Here is a 23,144-nt window from a genome sequence, read left to right as displayed (position 1 = left end):
AGAGGGTAGTGAAGGTGTAGGTGTCTCTGACATTAGTATAAAATAGGTCCAGTTTTCTATTGTCTCTTGTGATGAGGATGAAGGCACCCAAATGTTTTGTTTGGAGAGGCGCAGTCACAGAGCTGATGACTACATCAGCCTTGCCAGATGGAGGGATGTAGACAGTAATAGCGATCACGCTTGTAAACTCCCTCAGCAGATAATACAGGCGAATTCTGATGACAAGTAGCTTGACGTCGCGGTTGCAAAATCTCCTTAACAGATACATGTAGCAGGTTACACCACCTGCAGTTCACAAACACACCCACCCCACCTTCTTTCTTCTTGCAGTCATTCCACAGATCAAGTGTGGAAAGAGTGTCAACAACAAAGGCAAGGCAAGGCAAGTTTATTTGTATAGCACAATTCAACAACAAGGTGATTCAAAGTGCTTTACAGAGACATTAGAAACAAGAACAAATAAAAAGCATGATTTAAAATTGAATAAAACAAGCAAATAAACTAACTAACTAATTAACAAACAAACAAACAAACAACAGTATATAAAATCAAAACAGATAAAATCAGAACAGTAGATAAAATCAGTAGTAACTGAAAACAAAATAATTAAAATGGTATGATTAAAATGATCTGATCATGCTGGGAGAAGAGCACCTAAGAGCGAGAGACGGAGCGCCACAAGTGTCTGACACAGCGTCTGAGGAGGTGTGAAATCCTGCCCTGTATACGTCACGTGCATGTACTGTTATCCTTCTCTTCCCACATGATTAAACATGATTAAAGGTTTCATAAAGGTGCACGCTAAAGTGTCTCGCACAGCAGAGGATATTTTTTAATAAGGCTTCTTTCTAAACGCATGATCAAGAACGTCCTGTTAGAGAACACATGATTTGCGGCACATCGCAGTTTGTATTGTATTGTCACGATTCCACTCAGATGAAAGTTTAAAAGGGAAAGATGTGCGGTCTTTTCCTCTTGACTGTAATCTCTTCTTTATTGTTGAAATGCGTCTTGCACCAATCCCGCTTAACGCAGCAGGTAAACCGCCGGAAGTCTCAGCACTGCGAGACACATGCCATATGATCGTATGTCATACCTCTCCCCAGGGGAGGGTAAGTCAGGTCAAGCCTCCTTTATTTACACGTTTCTTTTGATTGTATTTATTAAAAGCAACATAGTGACAAGTATAGATTGTGACGTAAAAGACCACGCAAACCATTAACTTTATCCGTGTAGTGTTTTTTGCAATTTACTTATAAGGGAATCTTCTATGCCAGATCAAAGCCTTTTGTTCTTTTTCATTTCCCTAAAATTTTTAGTCTGGAATTTTTGTGGTTTAGCAGAGTGCACTGCTAAAAGTGAGGCTGCTGCTGTCACACAGTACTGTGACACAGTACAGCCCAGCCTCACAATTAGTTAATTTTAGACTGAAATCCTGGAACATAAAATGCATTGTTACTAGTTGAATTGTTACCAAATTTAAAATCCATTTGTGGCAGTGGAGTGTGATTCGTGACTCATCTGCAGGGGAAGAGATAGGCCAGTGGATGTCAGTGAGCTGTCATGAATCTGAGGGTGTCTACTTCTTGTGCAATAGTCCAAGACATGGAAGTCAAGACTGAAAACCTCTGAGAAAAGTCTGCAAGAGTGATTAGTGGGTAGTGTTTAGTGAGTTTAGTGGGTGCATAGTCTCTACTTGCCTAGATGTTACATGGTGGAGCTATAAGTGAGAACACAAATGTCCAAAGTCACTCAGATCAGATGTGTGATGTCCGATGGTGTGCCAGCTCCTGCAAGCTGCCTAGCATTTCCATTAGTAAGATAAATCTGACAGACATTTCCTGTTGTGTGCTGCATGAGGAAAAGAGCTTGCATGAGTTACTTCTTGGACACTGATAAACAGGTACCTGCATGTAGTTTTATCTTGATAATTCAGAGGTGGTTTAGTTCCCATGCTCAGAACTCCTACCCTTAGATTCAGTATTCAAGATTTCTGAAAGTCTGTTCAATTAGTGAAATGGGGGGAATTGTAAGAGGATTCAGTGTGCGTTAATATATTTGATTAAATTTACAGTCAATCTGAGAATTGCACAGGATGCTGTGTAGAGTTTTGTTTTGGTCAAACTGGTTTCCCTGTGTCTTTTTTACCGTTTCGAGCAAAGCCACTGTAGTGCTGTGTGCTCCAGTTCCTTCTGTCCTTTCAAAGTTTGCTAACCTTGAGCTGAGAATCACCTAATACAGAAGCATTTTGTTAGAAGGTCCACAGAAAAACCTGGGCATGACTTATGACATAATCAACAAGGCCAGCTCCTGGTCAGAGCCACATCATGACTCTGCAAGTCCAGCTTTTCCTGTGAATTGATCCTCTGGAATCTCCTAGCAGGACTGATATGTCTGATCAGACAGAGTGAGTCAAATTACAATGACTTTTGACATTTAAATTTCGGAAGTTTGGAAACACAGTTACTGACAGTATGTCAAAAATGCTTTTTGAAAGCACTTTACTTGAAAATCCCCAGCCTCGATAGAAAAACTAACAAATGAATTAAGTTTGTGAGTTTCTAATTTAGTGCAAAGATATATTCCTTGTGATTTGGATAAAACTGCCATGTGGGAAATATTGTAACCTCAGTTTTTTGGTTTCTTTTTTTTACATAGATTGCAACACGCTGATGCCTTTTGAAACATTTTTAATGATTTGGCCATATCAGACAAATAATGAGATCTGCTGTGTGATACAGAGGGTATACATATTTTCACTTTAGTTTTGGTGAGGGGAAACTATATTACTTGTTCAGCATGTCCTAATTAGCAGTGGTGCATGGAAGGGGTGGCACAAATGCTCAGTGGGAATGTCTCGTGGTATGTTTGTGGAGCAGCCAGTAAGATTAAGAGTTTAAGAAATCTTCATGTTTGCTGAAAATGTCTTAATCCCAGAACTGCAAGGACCTGACTATCAATCCTTGATCATCAAACACACAAGCTGTTTCTGTGCAATCTGGCACCCAACTGGTCCGCTAGCGAAAGCTACAGTTGATGTGCGATAACTTTCCTCTGAGTGATAATAATGACTTTATTTGTGCCTTTTCAAACACATATCATTTTATATTGTTGCAGAAAGAATCAAAGCAATGATTGACTTCCTCAGCAAACACAAGAACCTCAGTTTGGCCAGGGTTAAGAGGGAGGAAATTTGAAGACATCCACTTACTGTATTTATGGGAGTTATACACTCATCAAGGGTGGAGAGCTTGCCAATGTAGTTTGGCAATGGAGATGGGAAAGTTGTAAGAAAGAGAGGATAGGAGAGGAAACCCTATGCAACATTTGTTTATGTATTGCACAATAAGCAGTAAATCTCGGCTGCAGCAGCTGCCCAGGTCTGTTGGTCATTTCCTGTCCTCAAAAAACATTAAAAAAAACCCCCAAATCTACAGCAGAAATTAGAACAACTTCTTTCTAATCTTTTTTTTTTTTAAATAAGTGGTTTCCGTACACCAGAACTTGTGATTCCACCAACTGCCAACCACTCGATATTTATATTTTCCAGCTTCCTCTTCTCCCAGTAAATCCCATCAGTTTATTTACTAAAAAAAAAATAACATAACTTTTAAGTTTAAACTTAAGTGAGCAACACTGTATAAAATAGGTGCAATTTTCATTTAAGGTTGTGGGGGGTTTTTTGTAAAACAGCTCCCAGCATGTCCAGTAACGGTGTGTGTAGAAAGATATGAAAGCAGTGAAACCTTTGTGCTACAGCTGGTGGTAATTTTTGAAGAGTGAGAAAAAAAATCCCTGCCCTCAAAGCAGTACAGCGATTCTTCCCATCATAGACACAAAGATCTCTATGACTCACTTCCTATCACAAGATTCTTCACCTTACAAAATACCCTATCTTACCATCTCATTTTTTTCTCTCCATTTGTTAAAATCATGAGATAACAGAGCACACATAGGTTTTGCTGTAAAAAAGAAAACAGAAGTCTCTTTAGATATAAATGTTACTGTTTTAATAAGAAAATACATTGAAAAGGCAAAATTAAGATACAGTGACGTTAAACATACAACTGTAATGAAGCAGGCAGGATTAACAGATTCAGTCATAGTTTGTATAAAACATGTTTATATAGCTTATCTTTAATAAAACAGAAGTACTAGTACTGTACACCAGGTACGGTATGATTTACATTTAAACAAAGGTTTCTCCAGAAACAAGTGCCAACACTAGAGTGGTATTAATGTTTTATAGTTTCATTTCACTGCAATTTTACTGTGATGTTAACATATCTTTAGAAATATATATAAACATATATATATGTACACACACACACACACACACACACACATATATATATATATAAATGCACTTTGTTTATAAATAGCATCAAGTCACTCTGCTGTGTGTGTTGATCTCAGACTTAAATGCAAAAAGATCAGTTTCACTCTACTGTTGGAAAGCTACTGGAGAGAACTTTGTATGTATTAAAAAAGTATATAAATTATTTTAATTCATATTTGTAGATAGAAATATTTTTCTTAATGCTATGCATGTTTAACAAAGACATGGTTCAACACAGGGTTAACAAAAAGATTAAAGTTTAAAATCTACACAAAAGGGGTTTTTGTAATGCTATAGGCAGTAGGAAGTGAAAGTTCTCGTGCTTCATTATGGCACAAACATTTCTGACAGCTTCAACTTTGAAAAGAGACGCTGGTTTTTTGACCGGACCAGGTTAAGCTGCTATGTTGCTGCTGGCTTTTGGTTTGAGGTTTCCACAACCTCAGGACTCCACTCTGAACCAAATAATTACATGACACTGGTGACTGTGAATGTGAATGCAAAGACTGAAACTAATTAAACACTGACTGTGCTTGGTTGGAAGAACAAATTGCTATTGATATATAAGGGAAATCAGACACATGCCTCAGTGTCTGAAAGGACCAAATGCCTGTCACAGGGAGGGATGGATATTGTTCTGATCTTATGAATATCAGAACATACTAAATCCTACAAATACTGTATTTAACCAGATGCTTCATTCTGGATGGCATTAACTTGGCCTCCAGTAACACTGTGAGGAATCTTTTTGACCAAGATGTGTCCTACGGAGCACAAATTAAACATATGAACAGTAGAACTGTTTTCTACCATTTGCATAATATCTCCAAAATTAGAAACAACCTGTGTCAGAGTGATACTGAAAAACCTGTCCATGCATGTACTATTTCCAGGCTGGACTGCTGTAATTCATTATTATCAGGATGTTCTTCAAACTCCCTGAAAAGCCTTCAGTTGATCCAAAACTCTGCGAGTACTGACAGGGATTAGGAGAGAGCAGATTTCTTATATGTTGGCTTCTCTTCAATCCAGAATCTAATTTTAAAATCCTGCTCCTCACATGCAAAAGCTTCAATAATCAGGCCCAATCTTATCTTAATGACCTCATAGTACCGTATCACCCCATTAGAGCACTTCGCTCTCAGACTGCAGGCTTGCTTGTTGTTACTAGAGTATTTAAAAGTAGAATGGGAGGGAGAGCCTTCAGTTTTCCTCTTCTGTGGAACCAGCTCCCAGTTTGGATTTGGGAGACAGAGACGCTCGCTCTACTTTTAGGAGTAGGCAAAAAAAACTTTCCATTTTGATAAAGCTTATAGTTAGGGCTGGATAAGGCGAGCCTGAATCTTCCCAGTAGTGTCACTGCAATAGGTCTAAGCTGCTGGGGGATTCCCTAGATGCACAGGTGTTTCTTCTTTGGTAACCTTTTTTTACTCACTATGTGTTAATACACCTCTCTGCAATTATTAACTATTAATAATCTCGGGCTCCCCTCCACAGCATCTCTTTTGTTCTCTCTTCCTCCCTTCACACCCAACCAGTGACTGGTTGGGTGTTTCCCATTCCCTGATGGCCCCCTCTGTGTATTTAAGCCCTGTGTTTTCCTTTGTCTGTGTCACGATCGACCCTCATTCATGCTGTGTGTTCTGTCTGCCTGCCTGAGTTTATTCTTTGTATTTTGAAGTTTGTTACTTTTGAGTTCAGCATTGAAGCTGATGGTTGAAGTGACAATAAAGCCGACTTGAATTGACTTGACTTGACTTGAAATACCTGCAAATGCAGACCAGTAGAACCAGCAGTGCCGTGATGGAGAAACTGGTAATCATATACCAGTAATGTTGAGGTATCCCTACAAGAGCAAAGAGAGTTTGACAATTAGTCTGCTGAACATTTTACTTTGCCTGAGATCTCCAAAGTACAATTTTTGCATTATTTAAACTGACAGGCAGCTGCGTATCCCTCATGAATTAGACTTCCAGTCATTTAGAAAATATTCTTGTTGGGTTGTCTGTGACATGACTGATGCCACTTTTGAGCTATAAGTGATTTTTCATCCATCCAGGCATTCATCTATTGGATGACAACAGTCTATCAAGCTGCTGCATGTTAGTAACTTACACAGTTTTGTACAGTTCCCTTTTAGCATCATTATATGTTCATGAACTAGTTCTGGACTAGCTGTGATATGTACTACAAAACTATAATATTTTTGCAACATCAAAACTTCTATTTTCAGACGTCTCAGAAGCAAATCAGTTTTTTTCTTTACACTAACTCACATTTCAACAATGATTAGCCATAAGGTTCCAAACTTCCTCTCTGTATGAACACCCGACAACACTGCGTGACAATATCAACAATAATTGACTCACTGTGAAATTATATATTATCAATCCACAGATTGATATTGCAGTTTATTTACATAACTGAGCTGATGAGTGACTTGACGTCCCAGATACTAATTTGCACTGAGTGCAGCAGAATTCTATTTAAATTCTTGCACTGGGTCAAGTGTGATTTAACATTTTTAAATATCACACAGTGATTACTTGTTTATGAATGAAAACTGAAAAACCTACTTCCTCAGCAGCTCATTCATCAACAGGAAGTGGAGGCGTGTGACAACAACCCTTTTAGACTTCCTTTACTGCCATTCAGTTTTTATGACTCAGATGCTCATCTCTTTTTTGAGATGAGAATCTCAACTTTCCATACCTGTTTGAAGAGGTCATTCATTTCTAATTTTACATAGAAAATTTATTATTAAGATTTAATTGTCTAATATAATAAAAACTTAACATCAGTATAATTTCCTGCTTTGCTGTTTCCTACCTCCTCCAGGAGTACTGCAGTCAGCTGTAAAAAGAAGAAATCAAAAACATTATCTATAATTACCTCAGTGGAAAAAAGCGTATCATCAAATATCCTTTAAAAATAAAGCAAGCAGATACTCACTGTCACAACTTGCTCTGCGCTGTATTCCCTAAGATAGGCAGATGAAATTACATTAATTAAATTAATGTCATTAATTATGTCTCTCTGCTTTAAATTATCATGTGTTACTCGGTGTGCAGTTAAAAGGTGACGAGTGTAACACCTCAGAGATGCAGTCCCGAGTATAGTTGAGGTGGCTCAAACAGCTGGTAATCATAATACTCCTGTTACTGCTTTTCAGTACCAGTTTATCCATTTTACCCTTCTGGTTTGCGAGGACATGACCCTGAAGGCAACAGATGAGAAAATCAGAGCAGTTTTACAAATTCATTCAGTAAGAGGGTTTGTCACAGTCGTAACAGGGTTAAAATAGTGGCTCTGGAGCTATCATAACAATCTCATTAATCATATAAAGCCACATGGCCATGTGCCGATCAGACAATCAAACATTAAATTCATTCTTTTTAGCACTTTTTTCTGCTTTATCTGTCATGAGAAACACCTGTATATAATAGATTTATGCTTAAAAAACAAACAAAAAAAAAACAAAACACAGAGGCACAGGATACATCAGGAAATAAAATTTCCTTCCCAAACTAAGCAGGTGTTGAACTTACGCTTGCATTATCCCAGTGATAGTCACACGCCTGTGCCTGGAACTCTGGGACTCTATAAATGATCCCTTGAGGGCTATGACTGACATTACATGGGACCTCCTGTGGATAGCAAAGATTCACGAACACAGCTGGGGGGAAAGAGACCAGAAACATGATTTGACATTGGGTGCCAAAATGCAAAGTCGTGTATTGTGTTTAAAAGCAATGTAGCCAGTATTTGTTTAAACATTGATGGGGCAGATAACTTGGAAAAAAATGTAATGGGATAGTTTGTCAAAAATAACATATTTATAACTTATAACTTTGTTTCTCTTTAATGTCAGCAGTGGTCGGATCTGTTATGCTACTGCAAGGTCAAGTTTAATATCTGTCCAGAAAAAGAAGGGAGTGGCACAAACACACGGTACAATGAAGAAGCAAGGAGGAAAGACAACACACTCTGCTCCAGCAGTCGAGTGGGCGGAGGATGGAGATCGACTGCGCTGAGTGAGAGACTGAGTTTGACAAACTCAGATAGCCAGCAAAGTGCGTGGGGAGGCGGGGGGGGCGCCACGTGCATTTACTGACTTCAAGTCTAACTTGGTGACTGGACAAACCTCCTCGTCCCCCTCAAATAAACACGAGCTTAAATGTCTTAAGAAATCACCACTCTCCAAACAGAAGCGCAAACCGCGCTTTATTGATAACACCTGCTTTGTGGCGAACAACTAAGACTACAGGAGGCTAAAGTTAGATCATATTGATGCAAATCACCCCTGCAAGCGAATGCAAAAACACTTTAGCTATTTGACTTCAGTTATTCAGTAAAGGCTTAAATAAAGTGCACTTACCCAGACTCAGAATGCGCAGAGTTTCCATAATCCTGAGAATTCCGATGAACTCCAGCGTTGGTTATTTTCAGGATTCCGCTTAAAAGGCTTAACGTTTCACAGGCGTCCAGCCCTTTCGTCTCCTGTGCTGTGACTGACACCTAAGCTTTTATCTCTAAAGACGTCTTGCAGCACTGTAATGGGCTACACGCCCTCTTCTCAGCTGCAGCTGGCTACGCGCGTGGAGGAGTGACTTCCGTGAGCGGTGTGATCATCTGGCACCAACGCGATTGTGGTACACATACCAACACCCCGCTATTTACGGCATTTCACTGAGAATGGTCAGTCATTGGTTGAATATGTGCCCAGACCGGTATTTTGTTCCCTGAACTTGCAGAAACGGGTACATGATTAGTTTTAACCTGTTTGAGCAACATTTTACCGAACAGTTCATAAACACAGAGATGGGAAAAATAGCCGAAGTTAGTGAGTGGCGAAAATTGATCCTGAATCAAAAGCTCCCAGTTTTGATTCAGGATCAGGAGGCAGCGTGCTATTAGACCAGGTTCAAAGCTTTCCTTGTTGAGAAAGCTTATAGTTGTGGCTGGATCAGGGGATTTTTGACTCCTGCCTAGATATACTGCGATAGTCCTAGGCTACTAGAGCTTTCCCATGATGTGCTGCATGTTTCTTCTTCACTTACCTTTTTCACTGACTGTGTATTAATACACTTTTCATTGAATAATTAGTCATTATTAATCTCTGGCTCTTTTTCACACTGTGTCTTTTGTCCTGTCTCCATCACACCTAACTGGTTACAGCAAATGCAAAAGTTAAGTGGGAGTTTTTCCTTCCCATTGTCACCAGTGTTTGCTTAAAGGAGGACTCAGAGGGGGAATTTGATTGTGGGGTTTTCTCTGTATTACTGTTAAAGTCTTTACCTTACAATAAAAAGTGCCTTGATGCGACTGTGGTGGTTCTAAATATATAAACTGAAAAAAATGAAACAACCTGAAACAAACAATAAATTATGACAGAAAACAATCAATGTATTTTTGATTGCAAAATATTCCACAAAAACAGAAACAAAAACAACACATCCTTGCACATGCATTTCTTTAACCGTGTTTTATTGTTTGATCAAGAGCAACTAGAAACCATGTTGACTTGCCTGCATTGTAAAACTAACTCAAAAACAGTGTAGATGTAACTGCTCCTCGTCTCCCTTTTTGCTGTGAGTTTTAAACACTTTGTCACACACTGAGAACACCTTTGTTACTGAGCAGAAGCTCTGGGCCACCCAGCTGTTGAGACAAGCAGATGTTGCAGCCGCTGGGGTCAGTGATAGGGGTCTCTCTCTCCTTCACCATCTCAATGGACAGCTGTATTTGCTTCTTCATTGGCTTGGAAGAAGGACTTCTTTGGGACCTGCAGGAGTCGAGAGAGGAGTCGGATTGGTGCATATCAAGCTCCAGGTCTGAGCTTTGATCACTTTGGCTCTCATTAGCTTCTCTTTCCATTTTGTAGAAGATTTGAGTGTAGGGATCATGGCTTGTAGTCATGGTGCCCTCTCTGTGTCTGGTGCCATAAATAGATGTGGGCATTGGCTTTGCCTTGAAGTTATGTCGCTCAATTCTCTCACCAAACTTTCCAAGCTCTGCCACAATCCTGGCCTCCTTCTTCCTCCTTTCTCTCTCCAAAAACTGAAAAGGCTGTGGTGAGAGTGCAGTAGAGGTCTGGGTGCTTGTAGCATCCATGTTCCTGTTATTGTTGGTGTTGCTTCTGCTTTGGTTTGACCGTTGACTATTGCGACGGCTGATAATTTCATAGAGAGGCAGGTGTATGTGTGCCGGAGCAGGTGACGCCCGGAACTTTTTCTGGCATTCTCGGAGCTCTTCCAACTCCTGCCTCAGCAGCGTGTTCTCCAGCTCAATCTCTGAACGTGTGCGCACTTTGTGCTTCTTCCTCTCCTCTTCTCTTAGCATCATCTGGAAAGGTTTGGGAACAGTGACTTTGGAGTTGGGCAGAATTCTGGCACCAGCTTGATCGGACACTCTTGCCTGCGGTTTCGGACAGGAGGTATTGGGCTGGAAGCGAAACCGGTTCTGGCTCGTCATCCTCTCTGGGCTCAGCAGCACGTCTCTGAGGGAAAATACAGGAGAATAAAATGTGATAGTGAGATCTGTTCATCAGTAATATGTTGATTTAACCACTGAACTTGTGTAGATGTTGCATGGTGAGGATATAAGTGAGAACACAAATATCTGAGATCACTCAGATCAGATCAGATAGCACAAACTATCTCTAATGCTTAAGCCCATATGTAAATTTATTATGATTATGACTATTTTAAATTTCCTTGTGCTTTTTTATTGTTTGTGGGTTTTTCTTTCCCTCTTTATTCTTTTATTTGTATGAATATTTTTTAATTAGTGTATAGCATCAACTCAATTAAACCTCTGTGATTTGGTCACATAAGCAGCAGGTTTTATGTGATTTGGCTTTAATGAAATTAACAACAGGTGCACTAGTATCATGGTCTCCGAGTCATTGACCCAGGGTTTTGACTTTTATGTATTCACGGTGTATTCTTTTGGATTTGTGATGGTAATTGTGGTCAAGCCTGTCTATTTTGTGTCCTGTGTATTGTATTATTGGCGCTTCTGCATTTGTCATCTTGCCTTCCAGTTTTTGGTTTCTCTTCAGATGATAATTCCTTTCTGTGTCCGGTCCATCCAAGTCTTGTCTCTGTTTTGTCTTCTGTCTGTGTGTAGCTTGAGTATCTTTGTCTGGGTCTCAGTGTCAATCATGCCTCCATTTTTATCTCCTGTCCCTGTCAGTTCTCATGTCTTGGTCTGTCTCTCTTTGTTTCTTTACCTTTCTGTCTCAAAGTCAAGCCTGTGATTCAGTTCCAGTGTTCTGTTACTTCCTCTTCTATTTTGGTAGCTTAAGGGAAAACTGTTTTGCTTTCCTTGTCTCATTTGTCTGTGATTAGTATCAGCTGTATTCCCACTGGTGGCCAGTTCCCTCATCTCTCTCAAACTGTATGTGCTGTGTCCCATGGTCCCTCGTTAGAGCTTAGTCTGTGATTCCCTGGTAGTGATGGTGAGATGAAGCCCTGTGAATGTGTCGAATCTTTCCACCGCATTCAACAGCTCATTTGGAACAGCCCAGTCATTCCCCACAGTGAAGAAATCGTTGTAGAGAGTGGTGAGGACTGCTGAGAAGATCATTGGGACATTTCTTCCATCTATCCAGGATGTCGTGCACAGACGCTGTCTCAGCAGAACCTGTAACATCATCAAAGACTCCGTCCGCGCCCATCACCCCATCCTTGCTCCCCTCTGGCAAGAGGTATATTGCAGCATCAGGTCTAGGACAGTCAGATTCTGCAACAGGTTCACTCCCAATGCCATCAGACTCTGGAACTCATAGCTACTCCTCTATGCTGTACCCCTACCCTCCAACCCCCAAACATATATGCACAATGTGACTGTATATTTAGGGCATGATGTCCTCTTTTGGGCCCTGTGCTCACTGCTCAGCACAGTCGAGCCCAACAATGCCCAGCCTAATGTGACAAGAGTATACAGGCAGTTCCTAGGGGATGAAGGAACTAATAGCATTGACTGGCCCTAAAGCTAAGAATTACACATGATGCTCAGAGTTTCCCTGTATCTTTTTCCACTCTCTTCCAGTATCCAATGAAGACTCAGCAGTGCTGTGAATTAATACTTCATTACCAACCTCTCAAAAATTTGCTCCTGGCTGGGAGTCCAGTCCAGCTCCCCAATGCTGTCCTCTCCACAGAGCTCCGACTGGTCCGAGCCACTTGATGACTCCTGGAAGTCCAGCTCCTCCTGGGAGTTGATCCTCTGGAGTCTCCTGGCAGGGCCACTAGGTCAGACATTAACATTCTCAGTCAAATTAACAATGAATGTATATGCCAAACACTTGTAAACTGTCAGTGAAGATTTCAGAAGAATGAGAAGTAAAGTGGTGGGTCAGTGGCAGCATTTGGGAAGAGAAATAACGGTGATGGGGTGTAAGAAACAAAAGCAAACAGGTTACAGGTGAGCAAATGCAAGGACAGGAAGGCAGTGTTTGGGCATGTGGTCCCACTCCTGAGAATTAAATAAATTCCAATTTTTCACATATTCTCTAAAAAATAAAGCTCTTACATTATTAAATATTTGTAGCACAACACAAAGCACAACTCCCAGTAAGAAAAACAAACAATTTCCTATCCATTAAACATCCTTTAAGGGAATTTTTTTTTTTCACTTTAAAGGTCACAGTTCAAAAATGTGTGACTTTTGACATTTAAAGTTTGGAAACAGAGTTCTTGCTACTGCGTCAAAATTCTGTTTGAATTTCCTTTCAAAAGGTTCCTGACTCAACACGAAACAGGAAAAATGAGAAAACGGATTACGTGTGTGAGCTTCTGATTTAGTCCACTAAGCCTTAATTATTTGAATAATGTCTGTATCATCCTTCAGAGATATTATTATTGTTGTTGTTTTGTAATAAATGTTGCTTTTGAATAGTTATCGAATTCTTTTGGAAACAACATGTAAATGAGAGCACGCTAGGCACTCATCTTTGTTCTTACTGTAGTGGCCCAGGACCCACTACAGTTCGCTTACAAGAGGGATGTTGGGATGGAGGATGACATCCTACACAGAGCCCAATCACACCTGGACAAGGGAAAAGGCACGGTCAGGATCCTGTTTCTTGAATTTTCCAGTGCCTTCAATGCAATCCTGTCTGCTCCTGGAGAAACTAAACAGGATGCAGGTGGACCCCTGCCTGATTGCTTGGATCTCCGACTACCGTACGTCAGGCTGAAGGACATCACGTCTGATACTGTGGTCAGCAGCACAGGAGCACCACAGGGAACTGTGCTGTCCCTCAAATGTGCAATCCTATTTATCCATGTTGTATATTCTGTATTTATACATGTGTGTATATGGTGTATTTATGCTTATATCCTTACTCTCATTCCCCTTATTGTATCTGTAACATGCAACTTCTGTCGGTGCTGTGCTACTGGAAACTGAATTTTCCGGAGGAAACCATCCAAGGAATTGATAAAGTTTCATCTAATCTAATCTAATCTAATCTAATCTAATCTAATATAAGGCAGATTTGATTTAACACCTGATGGCTGTTGACTTTATAAAAAAAAAACTAAACCATACAATTATTTAAGCAATAGTTATTGGGGTCTTTATGTTTCCATTTCTCTATTATGTCAAGGTTTAAGTGTGAGTCATAGAGCGTATCCAACCTGAGGAGCTGCCTGGCCTCTTTGTTTCTTCCCAGACATGCGTTATCGCCCCCTCCATGCCTTTCCTTGCCTTGGCTGATGTACATCCTCTCCAACTCAGCCATGTTCCTCAGGTGATTGCTCTTCAGCTCCTCCAGCCTCCTGTAGTACTCCTGGTTGGAGAAGTAAACATGCTGCTCCCTCTGCAGACCAACGATTTCCAGTGACAGAGAGCTGCGAATGCCTCTCCCGTCTTTTCCTTCCTCACTGCACTCCGAGTCCAGGTCACATTCCTGACAGGTTAGAAGTTGCCAAGATTATGAAACATTGCGAATGAATTCAGTGCAATAGATTTACTTTGAGTGCTTTGAGTGATTGCACATTATTTTTTCAACCTTTTCTATATTGGCTTCTACCTGTGGCTGAACTGCAAAGATCTTGCATTCATGGGGTTAGAGTGTGCATAAAAAATTAACTTCATAAGGGTATTTCCATTTTTCATTTTTAGACACCTTATGTAGTTGTTATCAGAAACAATAGCAACTGTCTGTGGCACTCAGACTTCTTTCATCTAGCTGTGAAACCGCTGAAGTAGTGTATTTTATACTAATGTTTTATGCTCTGCATGCAATGCCTCAAATAAAAGATTTTCAGTGCAACGTTGAGGAAGGATGTGGGAACTAGTCAGGGGATTTCCTTCTGTTCACATAAGTGCACAACTAAGTGCACAACTTCGTAATTCATAATTCTATCTAACTTTGAATGTACATATACATACACATATTGAAAACAGATTTAAACAGACTTTATTATCTTTAAACCTTTAGCTTCCTTACCTCACTGATACAGTCCTCATCCTTGTCAAAATAATGATCTCTTTCCCCTCCGTACAGAGCCACTAATTCTTTGTTTCCCAGAGAGGGTGATCGGTACATAGCTGCCATCCTTTTCCTTATTTTATCCCAAAGTCACAGCCAGAAGCAAACCTTCTGCACGTCCTCTGTCACCTCACTCAGCACACTGACCTCCTAGGAAAATAGTTTTACTTCGAGTAGGAAGATTAACACATTGTTACCGCCTCGTTCTAACAGACGAACACAGACTGAGAGCCTTATGTTCTTACCATCAGGAGGAATCACGGCTTCATGGCCAGATGGTCCAGTGGCTTTTCACTTGAACACATGATTCATCGTAGTCCGATTGATGTGGACGCTCCCAATCTGATTTACAGATTAGCTTTCTTAAATACAGCACAAGTGCTCCATCTGTTGTAGTGTGCAACAAGTCTGCAGGAGCAGACTTGTTGAATTGTTGATGATCAGCTGTATATATATATATATATATATATATATATATATATATATATTATTATATTATTATATATATTTACTGGTGACTGGGGTTGGGATGTACCTACAGTATCACACAGTAAATACTGTTGTCATAATTACAAAAGCATTTAGTTTTATTTTTGGAGTAGATATATTTCTTTCTATTTTCTCCACTAATCTATAAATCAGCTTTGTTTGTTGCCTGTTTATCGCATTTACGTCACAACTTTGGTAAAAACGTTGCTCTTGTTTGTCAGAAGCACTTTCTTTTCCCAAACTAGTGGCTGTGGAGTAAAATGAGCATAAAGTTTAGAGAGAAGCTTAGACAAATATGTGATCCTAAAATTCATATTGCACCATAACAATGAATATTATTTTTAATATTTTAAATACAGAATAGGTTTGATGCTCTTTGTGAATGTACACAGCTGATTTCAACAACATGCAAGCAGATGTTTCATGAGTTGTCCTGGCTAATTATCGTCCGTGACAGGATACTGCCTAGAGTCTAGGCAGTATCCTGTCTAGGCAGTCTAGGCCCTAGACTGTCTTTATACTACAGATTATACAGTTGGTCTGAAGGTGGAATTCAGTGAATGAATCTGGCTGTCATTATCTGGCTAAATAAACATTTGATTTTATCTATCTCAGTAGCATTCTACTCAAAATTAGTGCTTCGTGTTTATTGAGGACAAAGAATCGGTTTTTTTGAGTGTGTCAGGTGGATCAACTTACCCCTCACATGAGGCATGAAGGCTAAGGTTGAGTATCATATTTCTTTAGCTACAGTTCATCTCACGTTAAATATAAAGCATCTCACCCCTACAGGAAAAACCAGTTCCTTGCTGTTAACTGTTGCTTATCTACAGTGCAGCAAAGCATAGACTATTATTCAGAGATACAAAAGTTAACACAGCTTGAAATGTGACTAATACTCCATAATGATTCAAAGGGTGTAAACTATGAACTCCTTTATTATCCTGTGGCAGCTTGTGGATGAGACCATGGAGAGGTCTAGCACAGAAAATGTGGAATTAATCTTGGTTAGTGAATCTGAGAAAAATTATTTTCACCTCAAATACCACATACAGAAACTCAGAGTCTAATATCTACTGGTTTGGGACAAGTAAGGTGAAGGTTGACTTTGATTCGGTTCAGACTTTCAGGATTTGACAGGTGAAGCTGGAGGGGAAGGACACCTACCGCAGCCAACTGTGGTAATCCGTTTACTCAGGTTTCTCAGCGCTGTCGTTACAGGACTTCACCTCGTGCTACAAAAACTCTCCCCATCTGTCGCCTGTCTCTTTCCATTTCTTCCTCTGTTTGTTTACCTAAGAACCACAGACGGAGCAGAGATGTGATGAAAATCACATGATGATAGTCATGTCGTGAAAGTCTATATTTAATAGACAGTTTAGGGCAATTGTTTCCAACCTGTTTTTTTTCTTATCATGTCTTAAAATCAGCAAACTCTCCTTCCTCGCCCTACACACACTCTCTTTAGAGAAACAGTTTCCAGTGTTTTAACAAAGAAAAACATAATTTCTTTCTTTCCACAACATTTGTTGCCTTTGACTTTCAGTGCAGTTTTTGTGTAATCTGGCATACAAATCAACTCCATATGCCACATCACATGAGGCTTTCTTTTGATTCTCTATCTTAAGAACACCCACTTCTTCTTTTGCCAACTAAAGAAATGTGAACAAATTGTGGGTGTTTTTTGCAACAGGCTGCTTGTAACAAAGTGCATGAAGACTCAATTTAGATCTGGTTTTTTGCTAAGCTGAGTTTAAAGTAAAACTTTGGGGTTATGAGTTTGGCAATTAGTTTTTGTGTTTTTTAAACGAATCTCTCATTTTGTCATGGAAAATATTAGATTCACTATTTGGTGGGAATTATTAGGAAACTGGGCACTATGATGTTGCATTTCTTGCATTTCACTGGCCACTTAATTAAGTGTTAACCTTGGTAGTACCAAGTTGGATCCTTTTACGTTTAGAACTTCCTCAATTCTTCATGGCATAGATTTAAGAAGGTGCTGGAAGCAGTCATCTGAGATTTTGGTCCATAATGACATCACACAGTTCCTGCAGACCTATCAGCTGCACATCCATCCTAAATGTGCTCTATGTTGGAGTGAGATCCAGTGACTATAGCAGCTATTTGGATCCCTCACTGAAGTGCTTCGTAAGGATTTTACATTTTTCAGCTCCTGTTGCTGTTGGGACATGATAGCGTCATGTGCTAATGGGTGAGCACAGAGTATCAAATGTAATATAAGAAAATATCTCTTCATTTGAACAGCAGATTACTAAAGTACTTACTGAAGATTACTAAAGGTGAACAAATTTACTACTCTCTCTCACTCGTTTTTCTGAACAACAGCATTCACAGCTTCAAGCTAAGCTACCAGAAAGTGAAGAGTTTGTGGAAATGCACAAAGCTCCAGATTCTTAGTCATCTATCTTACTCCCTCCATCGTGACTCAATATCAGTCATCCAAGACAGCTCTTCAATAATATGGTGGGATAAAACATAGGTGCCAGCCAAATTACAAAGGTCCTATTTGCTCATAATTTCTTAGATAACTTTCCAGAAGCACTTTACCAAAAAATATTTTTTTAAATTATTATCATTATTTTTTAAACCCTGCGTTTGTTTGTTTAAAATCACTATCCTTTCAGCCTGTTCATGGCCAAAAGTGTCCACCAACAGATTAGGTCTGTAATTTTTATTGTTTTGAAGTTTTCTTTCTATTTTTTCTGTATGATGTTTTTAACTAACATCAGTTCTTTTCTTAAATGTAAAATAGTCATAAATTTTTTATATTTTTAAGCATTAAAACACCAGTTTGTTTGTACAATGTACTTGTTGGAAGACAACAAGAAGACAACAAGAATAGAAGATTCCCACTCCTGTGAAGTGGTTTCCACAGGGCAAAGGCATTTAAACGGTTTCAATTGGCCAAAAGTGGCCAAGAGGAACAACTGGATGTATAGAGTATATTACTGATATATTTAAGGAGCTGAGGTTAAAAAATTTAAAAATCTGAAAACAAATTGAGACCCTTGGGAAGTTTCATTCCATATGCATTAACACAGCAAAAATGATCAAAGAAAAGAAAGTGAAGTGACCACAAATGGCCAGCATAGAGAGTTATTAAATGTCAAATGATTATTCTGGTCATGTACTGTTGGCTCTTTCTGCTGCTTTTGACACCATTGATCATGGTATCTTGGGTGGGCATCGCTGGATCAGCTCTGGATTGTTTGGGTCTCGATCTGAGAGTTTGGTTCCCACGCTAATTGAGCATCTTCATCTTCAGTTCTCCCAAATGTGAAAAATCAGGCTGTAACTTTTGAGCAGGCATTCAGTTTTGATAAGCAGTCTTTTTTTTTAATCATCTGTGGAACTTTTCCCATCTTAAATATATACTGCCTCTGATAAGTACACATGCTTTTATTTCATCACACACTGAATATTGTATTTCATTATTCCGTTGCCCCCAAAAGGTTGATTCTGTTCATCTGGACGCAGCGTTTTCAGTGGGAGATACGTTTCGTCACTCATCCAACTGCCTGTTTCCCCACCCTTATAAAGGTTTATAAGGTTGAGGGAACCTGCAGCCAGCTCGTGCAATCAGACTTGTGATCTGAATGTGCTGTTGCACCTGCTTTTCCAGGATTACCTCTAAAATCTAGTCTCCTCTTTATCAGAGTTTATGTCATGGCCCAGAGTCTAGTGGCTCCGTGTTTTGTTTTGGTTTTTTTATTATTAATATGCTTCATTTTAGTTAGTTAATGGTTATATACAGTGATTTGTAGTTCTTAGGTTTTGTTCCTGTGCCTCCCATGTTTAGTGTGTCATGTCTCCAGTGTAGGTTTCATTCTGTCTTCATGTTTATTCATCTGTTTCTGCTCCCTCTGTTCCTCATATCAGTGTCAAGTCTGTATCTTTGTGAATGACTCTTGGTTCCTGTTTTACTTCGACAGTCTGTTTTACTTTACTGTTTTGACTTTTGCTTCCCCTTTGTTTCGTCATGTCATATTAGGTTCAGCTGTGTCTCCCTCCTGTTGCGTATTCCCTTGTTACCCTCTGTGTATATGTTGTGTGTGTTTTTCTTTGTTCCTCACGTGTTTCCAGGTTCCTAGTTTTCAAGTAGTCTGTAATTTTTAATTTATCCCAGTTTAGGTTTTTGTTAGTTATCTCAGTCACCCTTGCCTTTTGTTTTGTAGTATTTTGTGCAGCCAAGAATAAAGGCTCGCTTTTTGTTAAACTTTTACCTCCATCTCTCCGTTGTCTGCATTTGGGCCCACCTCATTCTTTCCATATGTGTGCGTGTCCAGCTGAACTATGGACACGCACACACATACATATACTGATACTGATAAGCACTCACTGACGCATCACCCTCCCTACCCCAGATCCAACGCCACCTCCAATGCTTACCTCCCCCATGATGTGGACATCGGGTCAGCTGGAGGCGCAGTCGAAAGATTGTAGCGGTCCCAGATCAGATGTACACACTGGAACTCTTTCCCATGTTGCTGTCTGTGTTTATTGTGTTATGGTGTGTTAATACCTGTGCATTCCTGTATTATCCTTTTGTGTTGCACATTTCAATGTTTTTTTTTTCCTCGCTACCTGGCCTGACCTGTCTCCCCAATGTGATGTTTGTATTGTATGTACAGTCGGCAAGGTCTGTCATCTCGGTTGTGGGCAAAAGACCCGCAACTGACAAATAAAGGCTATCTCATCATCATCTCATCATCTCATCATATTGTGACAGTTTATCTGTTCATTTCTTCATATAAATTTGTGTTATTTGTGTTATTTCAGTTATTATATTACAAATGGTGGGTATATGTATATAGAAATGCACAGTGTATTTCCAAAGCCTGTAAGAAATCAAACATACAACACCTGAAACACAAAATTTCAAAAATGCAAAGATACATAAATCAACAATCTTCTTGGTGGTTATTTGCGTTACTATTGCCTTCCTATTGAAACAATGTAGCCAACAATCTGACATCTGACATCTACAAGCCATTTTCTGCTGCTCACTGGGTATGTTCTATTTTTCAGATTATTCACACTACTTCAAAGTCTCTTAAATCCCCTTTCTTCACCATTAGGGGGAGTTTCCACCATGTGTCTCATTAGAAATGAGTTGAACGAACGTACCTAACAAAGTGGACTGAGTGTAAATATTTTAGAAGCAAAGGAAACTTTACATCACAAGTGCCGAACTCCAGGCCTCGAGGGCCGGTGTCCGGCAGGTTTTAGATATCACCCTGGGTCAACACACCTGAATCAAATGAGTAGTTCATTACCAGCCTCTGGAGAACTTCAAGACATGTTGAGGAGGTAATTTGGCCTTTTAAATCAGCTGTGTTGGATCAAGGACACATCTAAAACCTGCAGGACACCAGCCCTCGACGCCTAGAGTTCGACACCTGTGCCTTACATCAAAGTCTGTGAGAGACAAAGACAAAGAAGCTGCACTGATGTCATTTGTCCACGAGGTGGCAGTGTTGCACTTTTTACTTTTGTTTCCATAGTCGTACACGTGACATGAAATGACGTTTTATAACTGAGCCGTTTTTACTAAAACAAAAACATGTTTTTGAACTGAAATACAGAACATATTTGTGGTGATTTGGTATTTTTACTGCCACTTTTCCATTTTCTTTTTTTCTTTTTTTTCCATTATTTTTATTATTATTTTACCCTCACATTGTGCTTACTAGTCTTACATTTTGTTTTTTGTTCCCTCGCGGAGTTCTTGGAAAAGTTTGCCCTCAAAGGTGTACCACGAGTTTTCCTGTGAATGCTCTCAAGGTACAAACTGTCCTTTGTGTGAGAGAGGAAGGTGAGTCAAGACTGTTTATTTGTGTACCAGATTTTGGCATGACAAACACTGACCGGTGTGCTGCACAACGTCAGACACAAGTTACAACATTAAAAAAGAAAAAGAATAAAGAGCGCTGAAGATTAATAGGTGTGATTAATATCATCCAGGAAAGATGGGCTTTAAATTGGAGATAACCTGAAATCTCCAATGAGATGCCAGCACCAAAAGCTGCTGCTCACCTGACCTAAGCAGATGTGTAAGAGCGAAGTTAGTCCATTAAAGCATTCAGAACTAGCAAAAAACCATATTACACCTTATTACTTAAATAAGTTTCTGTTTTTCCTGTAACAAAGTTGTGAAAATTCACAGATTTCTCACATAATGGAGCATTTTTGTACGCCTGCTGTATATGTGTGTATATGTATGTGTGTGTCTGATTTTTCCAGTGCTGGCATGGGATGAATAGTGGCAGTGTTCACTCAGAGTGGGGCTGAGTAAACAGTCATCACAAGCTTGGCTCTCTCCTCCGTCACACAGAGCAGAGTGGCTGTGCCACAATCCTACTCTGCATGGTTTACTGAAACACCTGACATCAGGCAGTTCTCCCAGGATTACATTTTGTAGCACTTCTGAAATGATGCAAAGGTTTAACCACATTATGACTTCTTTGAAAAAAGATTCTTTGTCATAATTTCACAAATTTGTCTGCAAGAACACACTAAAGAATAAACTTTAGTAAAATGAATATAGCTAGTGTAAGGTTTTAGCAAATGTTGGATTATTTTTTTGTCAACACCAGCATTTTTTTTAATCTTATAACCCTCCACCCCCATTTGTACCCATGTTTTTACACAGTTAACGCTTTCTTTTCTTTGTGACTGAACTCATAAAGAAGAGAAGACATAAGAGAGGTGAGTTAAGTGACTTTGATCAAAACATGACTGTTGGTGTCAGGTGGGCTGGTCTGGGTGGTCTGTTTATTACAACCAAAATATGTAGAAGAGCATCTCTGAATTCTCAACACTTCAAATCTTGAAGCAGAATATCACTCGAAGTGCTGTTCTTGACAACTAAGAACAGGAAACTGAGGCTACAGTTCACCAAAACTGGACAATAGAATATTGGTAAAACATCCCTGCATCTAGCAGCCAGCAAATCTGCAGCAGCTGCATGATGCTATCGTGTCAATATGGATCAAAAAAGACGTCCAAACTGCTACTAGCAAAGTGTATCTAATAAAGTGCACATGTCCAAACCATCGCAGCCTCGACCCTTGCTCAAGTTGAGCTATCCCTCTGATGTACTCATTTTTGACCTTGTTCATCCTGGTCACTCTCACTCTCGATTAATATATGGACATCTTGAGCTCGGCCTCCTGCCGTTTTATCAGTGCCACTGGCTCTGAAGCCATTCATCACTACCTCTTACAAAGTTTCACTTTCACTTCTGGTGCAGTCTGTAGTCTGTCACAAGTTAAGCATTTGATAAACAAAACTCTGGTAAACATAAATGCATTAAAAAATCATTCTAATGCTTGTCATTTTCTTCTGGATCTGAATAAACCTCTTAGCTGTTCAAAATTCCTCTGTGCAGGAAAAAGTAAACCTTGTATGTGTGGGTTTACCAGTCTTTTTCAACGTTTTCTGAATTATCTAGATGTTCTTTTCATTTTCCTTTTTCAAACAGCTGCCATAGTTACAGCACCTATCATGCCTCTGACGATACTGAAGCTTAAAAATAAGGCCCTACTTGTTTGTTTTATAAATCTTGAGTCCCAAATACAGAAAAAATTATGATCACACTAGCCATTTTCATTCAAAAATACTTTCTGAACCATTTCCAAATCCAAAACAAGGCCTCTTGGGAGTTTCCCTTTTCTTTTTTTCTGTGCACACATTTACGGTAAAGACCACCAGCCAAAGCTTTCATAGAGAAGCAGCACAACCGCAACCTATCTCAATGAGGTTTGTGTTTCCAAAGAAATCCACGCC

General features: G+C 39.5%; 2 protein-coding genes across 5 annotated transcripts; both read right to left on the bottom strand.

The window, feature by feature from the left end:
* Nucleotides 1–3,993: 3,993 nt before the first annotated feature.
* On the bottom strand, nucleotides 3,994–9,659 carry LOC145419569 (uncharacterized). 2 transcript variants are annotated; one of them, XM_080287615.1, is made up of 7 exons: nucleotides 8,718–9,659; nucleotides 7,888–8,015; nucleotides 7,434–7,556; nucleotides 7,292–7,319; nucleotides 7,169–7,192; nucleotides 6,107–6,185; nucleotides 3,994–4,794 (listed from the first exon to the last, which is right to left on the bottom strand). In XM_080287615.1, exons 1-7 carry the CDS (start codon nucleotides 8,743–8,745, stop codon nucleotides 4,782–4,784), a joined length of 423 nt encoding a protein of 140 aa, XP_080143741.1. In that variant the 5' UTR covers nucleotides 8,746–9,659; the 3' UTR covers nucleotides 3,994–4,781. The 2 variants fall into 2 exon arrangements, with proteins under 2 accessions (XP_080143741.1, XP_080143740.1); XM_080287614.1 differs by having other exon boundaries at nucleotides 3,994–6,185.
* Nucleotides 9,660–9,809: 150 nt separating this feature from the next.
* Nucleotides 9,810–21,344, bottom strand: LOC113035189 (protein FAM161A). 3 transcript variants are annotated; one of them, XM_026190542.2, is made up of 7 exons: nucleotides 19,746–21,344; nucleotides 16,500–16,627; nucleotides 15,089–15,185; nucleotides 14,802–14,993; nucleotides 13,987–14,258; nucleotides 12,444–12,593; nucleotides 9,810–10,838 (listed from the first exon to the last, which is right to left on the bottom strand). In XM_026190542.2, the coding sequence occupies exons 4-7, from the start codon at nucleotides 14,907–14,909 to the stop codon at nucleotides 9,950–9,952; spliced, it is 1,419 nt and encodes a 472-aa protein (XP_026046327.1). In that variant the 5' UTR covers nucleotides 14,910–14,993; nucleotides 15,089–15,185; nucleotides 16,500–16,627; nucleotides 19,746–21,344; the 3' UTR covers nucleotides 9,810–9,949. The 3 variants fall into 3 exon arrangements, with proteins under 3 accessions (XP_026046327.1, XP_080143739.1, XP_080143738.1); XM_080287613.1 differs by lacking the exon at nucleotides 15,089–15,185; XM_080287612.1 differs by lacking the exons at nucleotides 16,500–16,627; nucleotides 19,746–21,344 and having other exon boundaries at nucleotides 15,089–15,252.
* Between the last annotated feature and the right edge of the window lie 1,800 nt (nucleotides 21,345–23,144).

This window comes from Astatotilapia calliptera, chromosome 13, assembly GCF_964374335.1.
Source record: "Astatotilapia calliptera chromosome 13, fAstCal68.1, whole genome shotgun sequence".
Lineage (NCBI taxonomy): Eukaryota > Metazoa > Chordata > Actinopteri > Cichliformes > Cichlidae > Astatotilapia > Astatotilapia calliptera.
Note: the sequence above shows the minus strand (reverse complement) of the source record. Positions and strands in the feature narration are given on the sequence as shown.

Bases quoted from the DNA above. Each gene is read 5' to 3' on its own strand.
- LOC145419569 (XM_080287614.1), bottom strand. From the start codon at position 8,745: ATGGAAACTCTGCGCATTCTGAGTCTGG. The intron at 8,016-8,717 runs GTAAGTGCACTT...CTTTCCCCCCAG, and splicing joins TCTGCGCATTCTGAGTCTGG to CTGTGTTCGTGAATCTTTGC. The intron at 7,557-7,887 runs GTAAGTTCAACA...TGTTGCCTTCAG, and splicing joins ATCACTGGGATAATGCAAGC to GGTCATGTCCTCGCAAACCA.
- LOC113035189 (XM_026190542.2), bottom strand. From the start codon at position 14,909: ATGGCAGCTATGTACCGATCACCCTCTCTGGGAAACAAAGAATTAGTG. The intron at 12,594-13,986 runs GTTGGATACGCT...TGTCTGACCTAG, and splicing joins GAGGCCAGGCAGCTCCTCAG to TGGCCCTGCCAGGAGACTCC. The intron at 10,839-12,443 runs GTTGGTAATGAA...ATTTTCCCTCAG, and splicing joins CAGGAGCAAATTTTTGAGAG to AGACGTGCTGCTGAGCCCAG.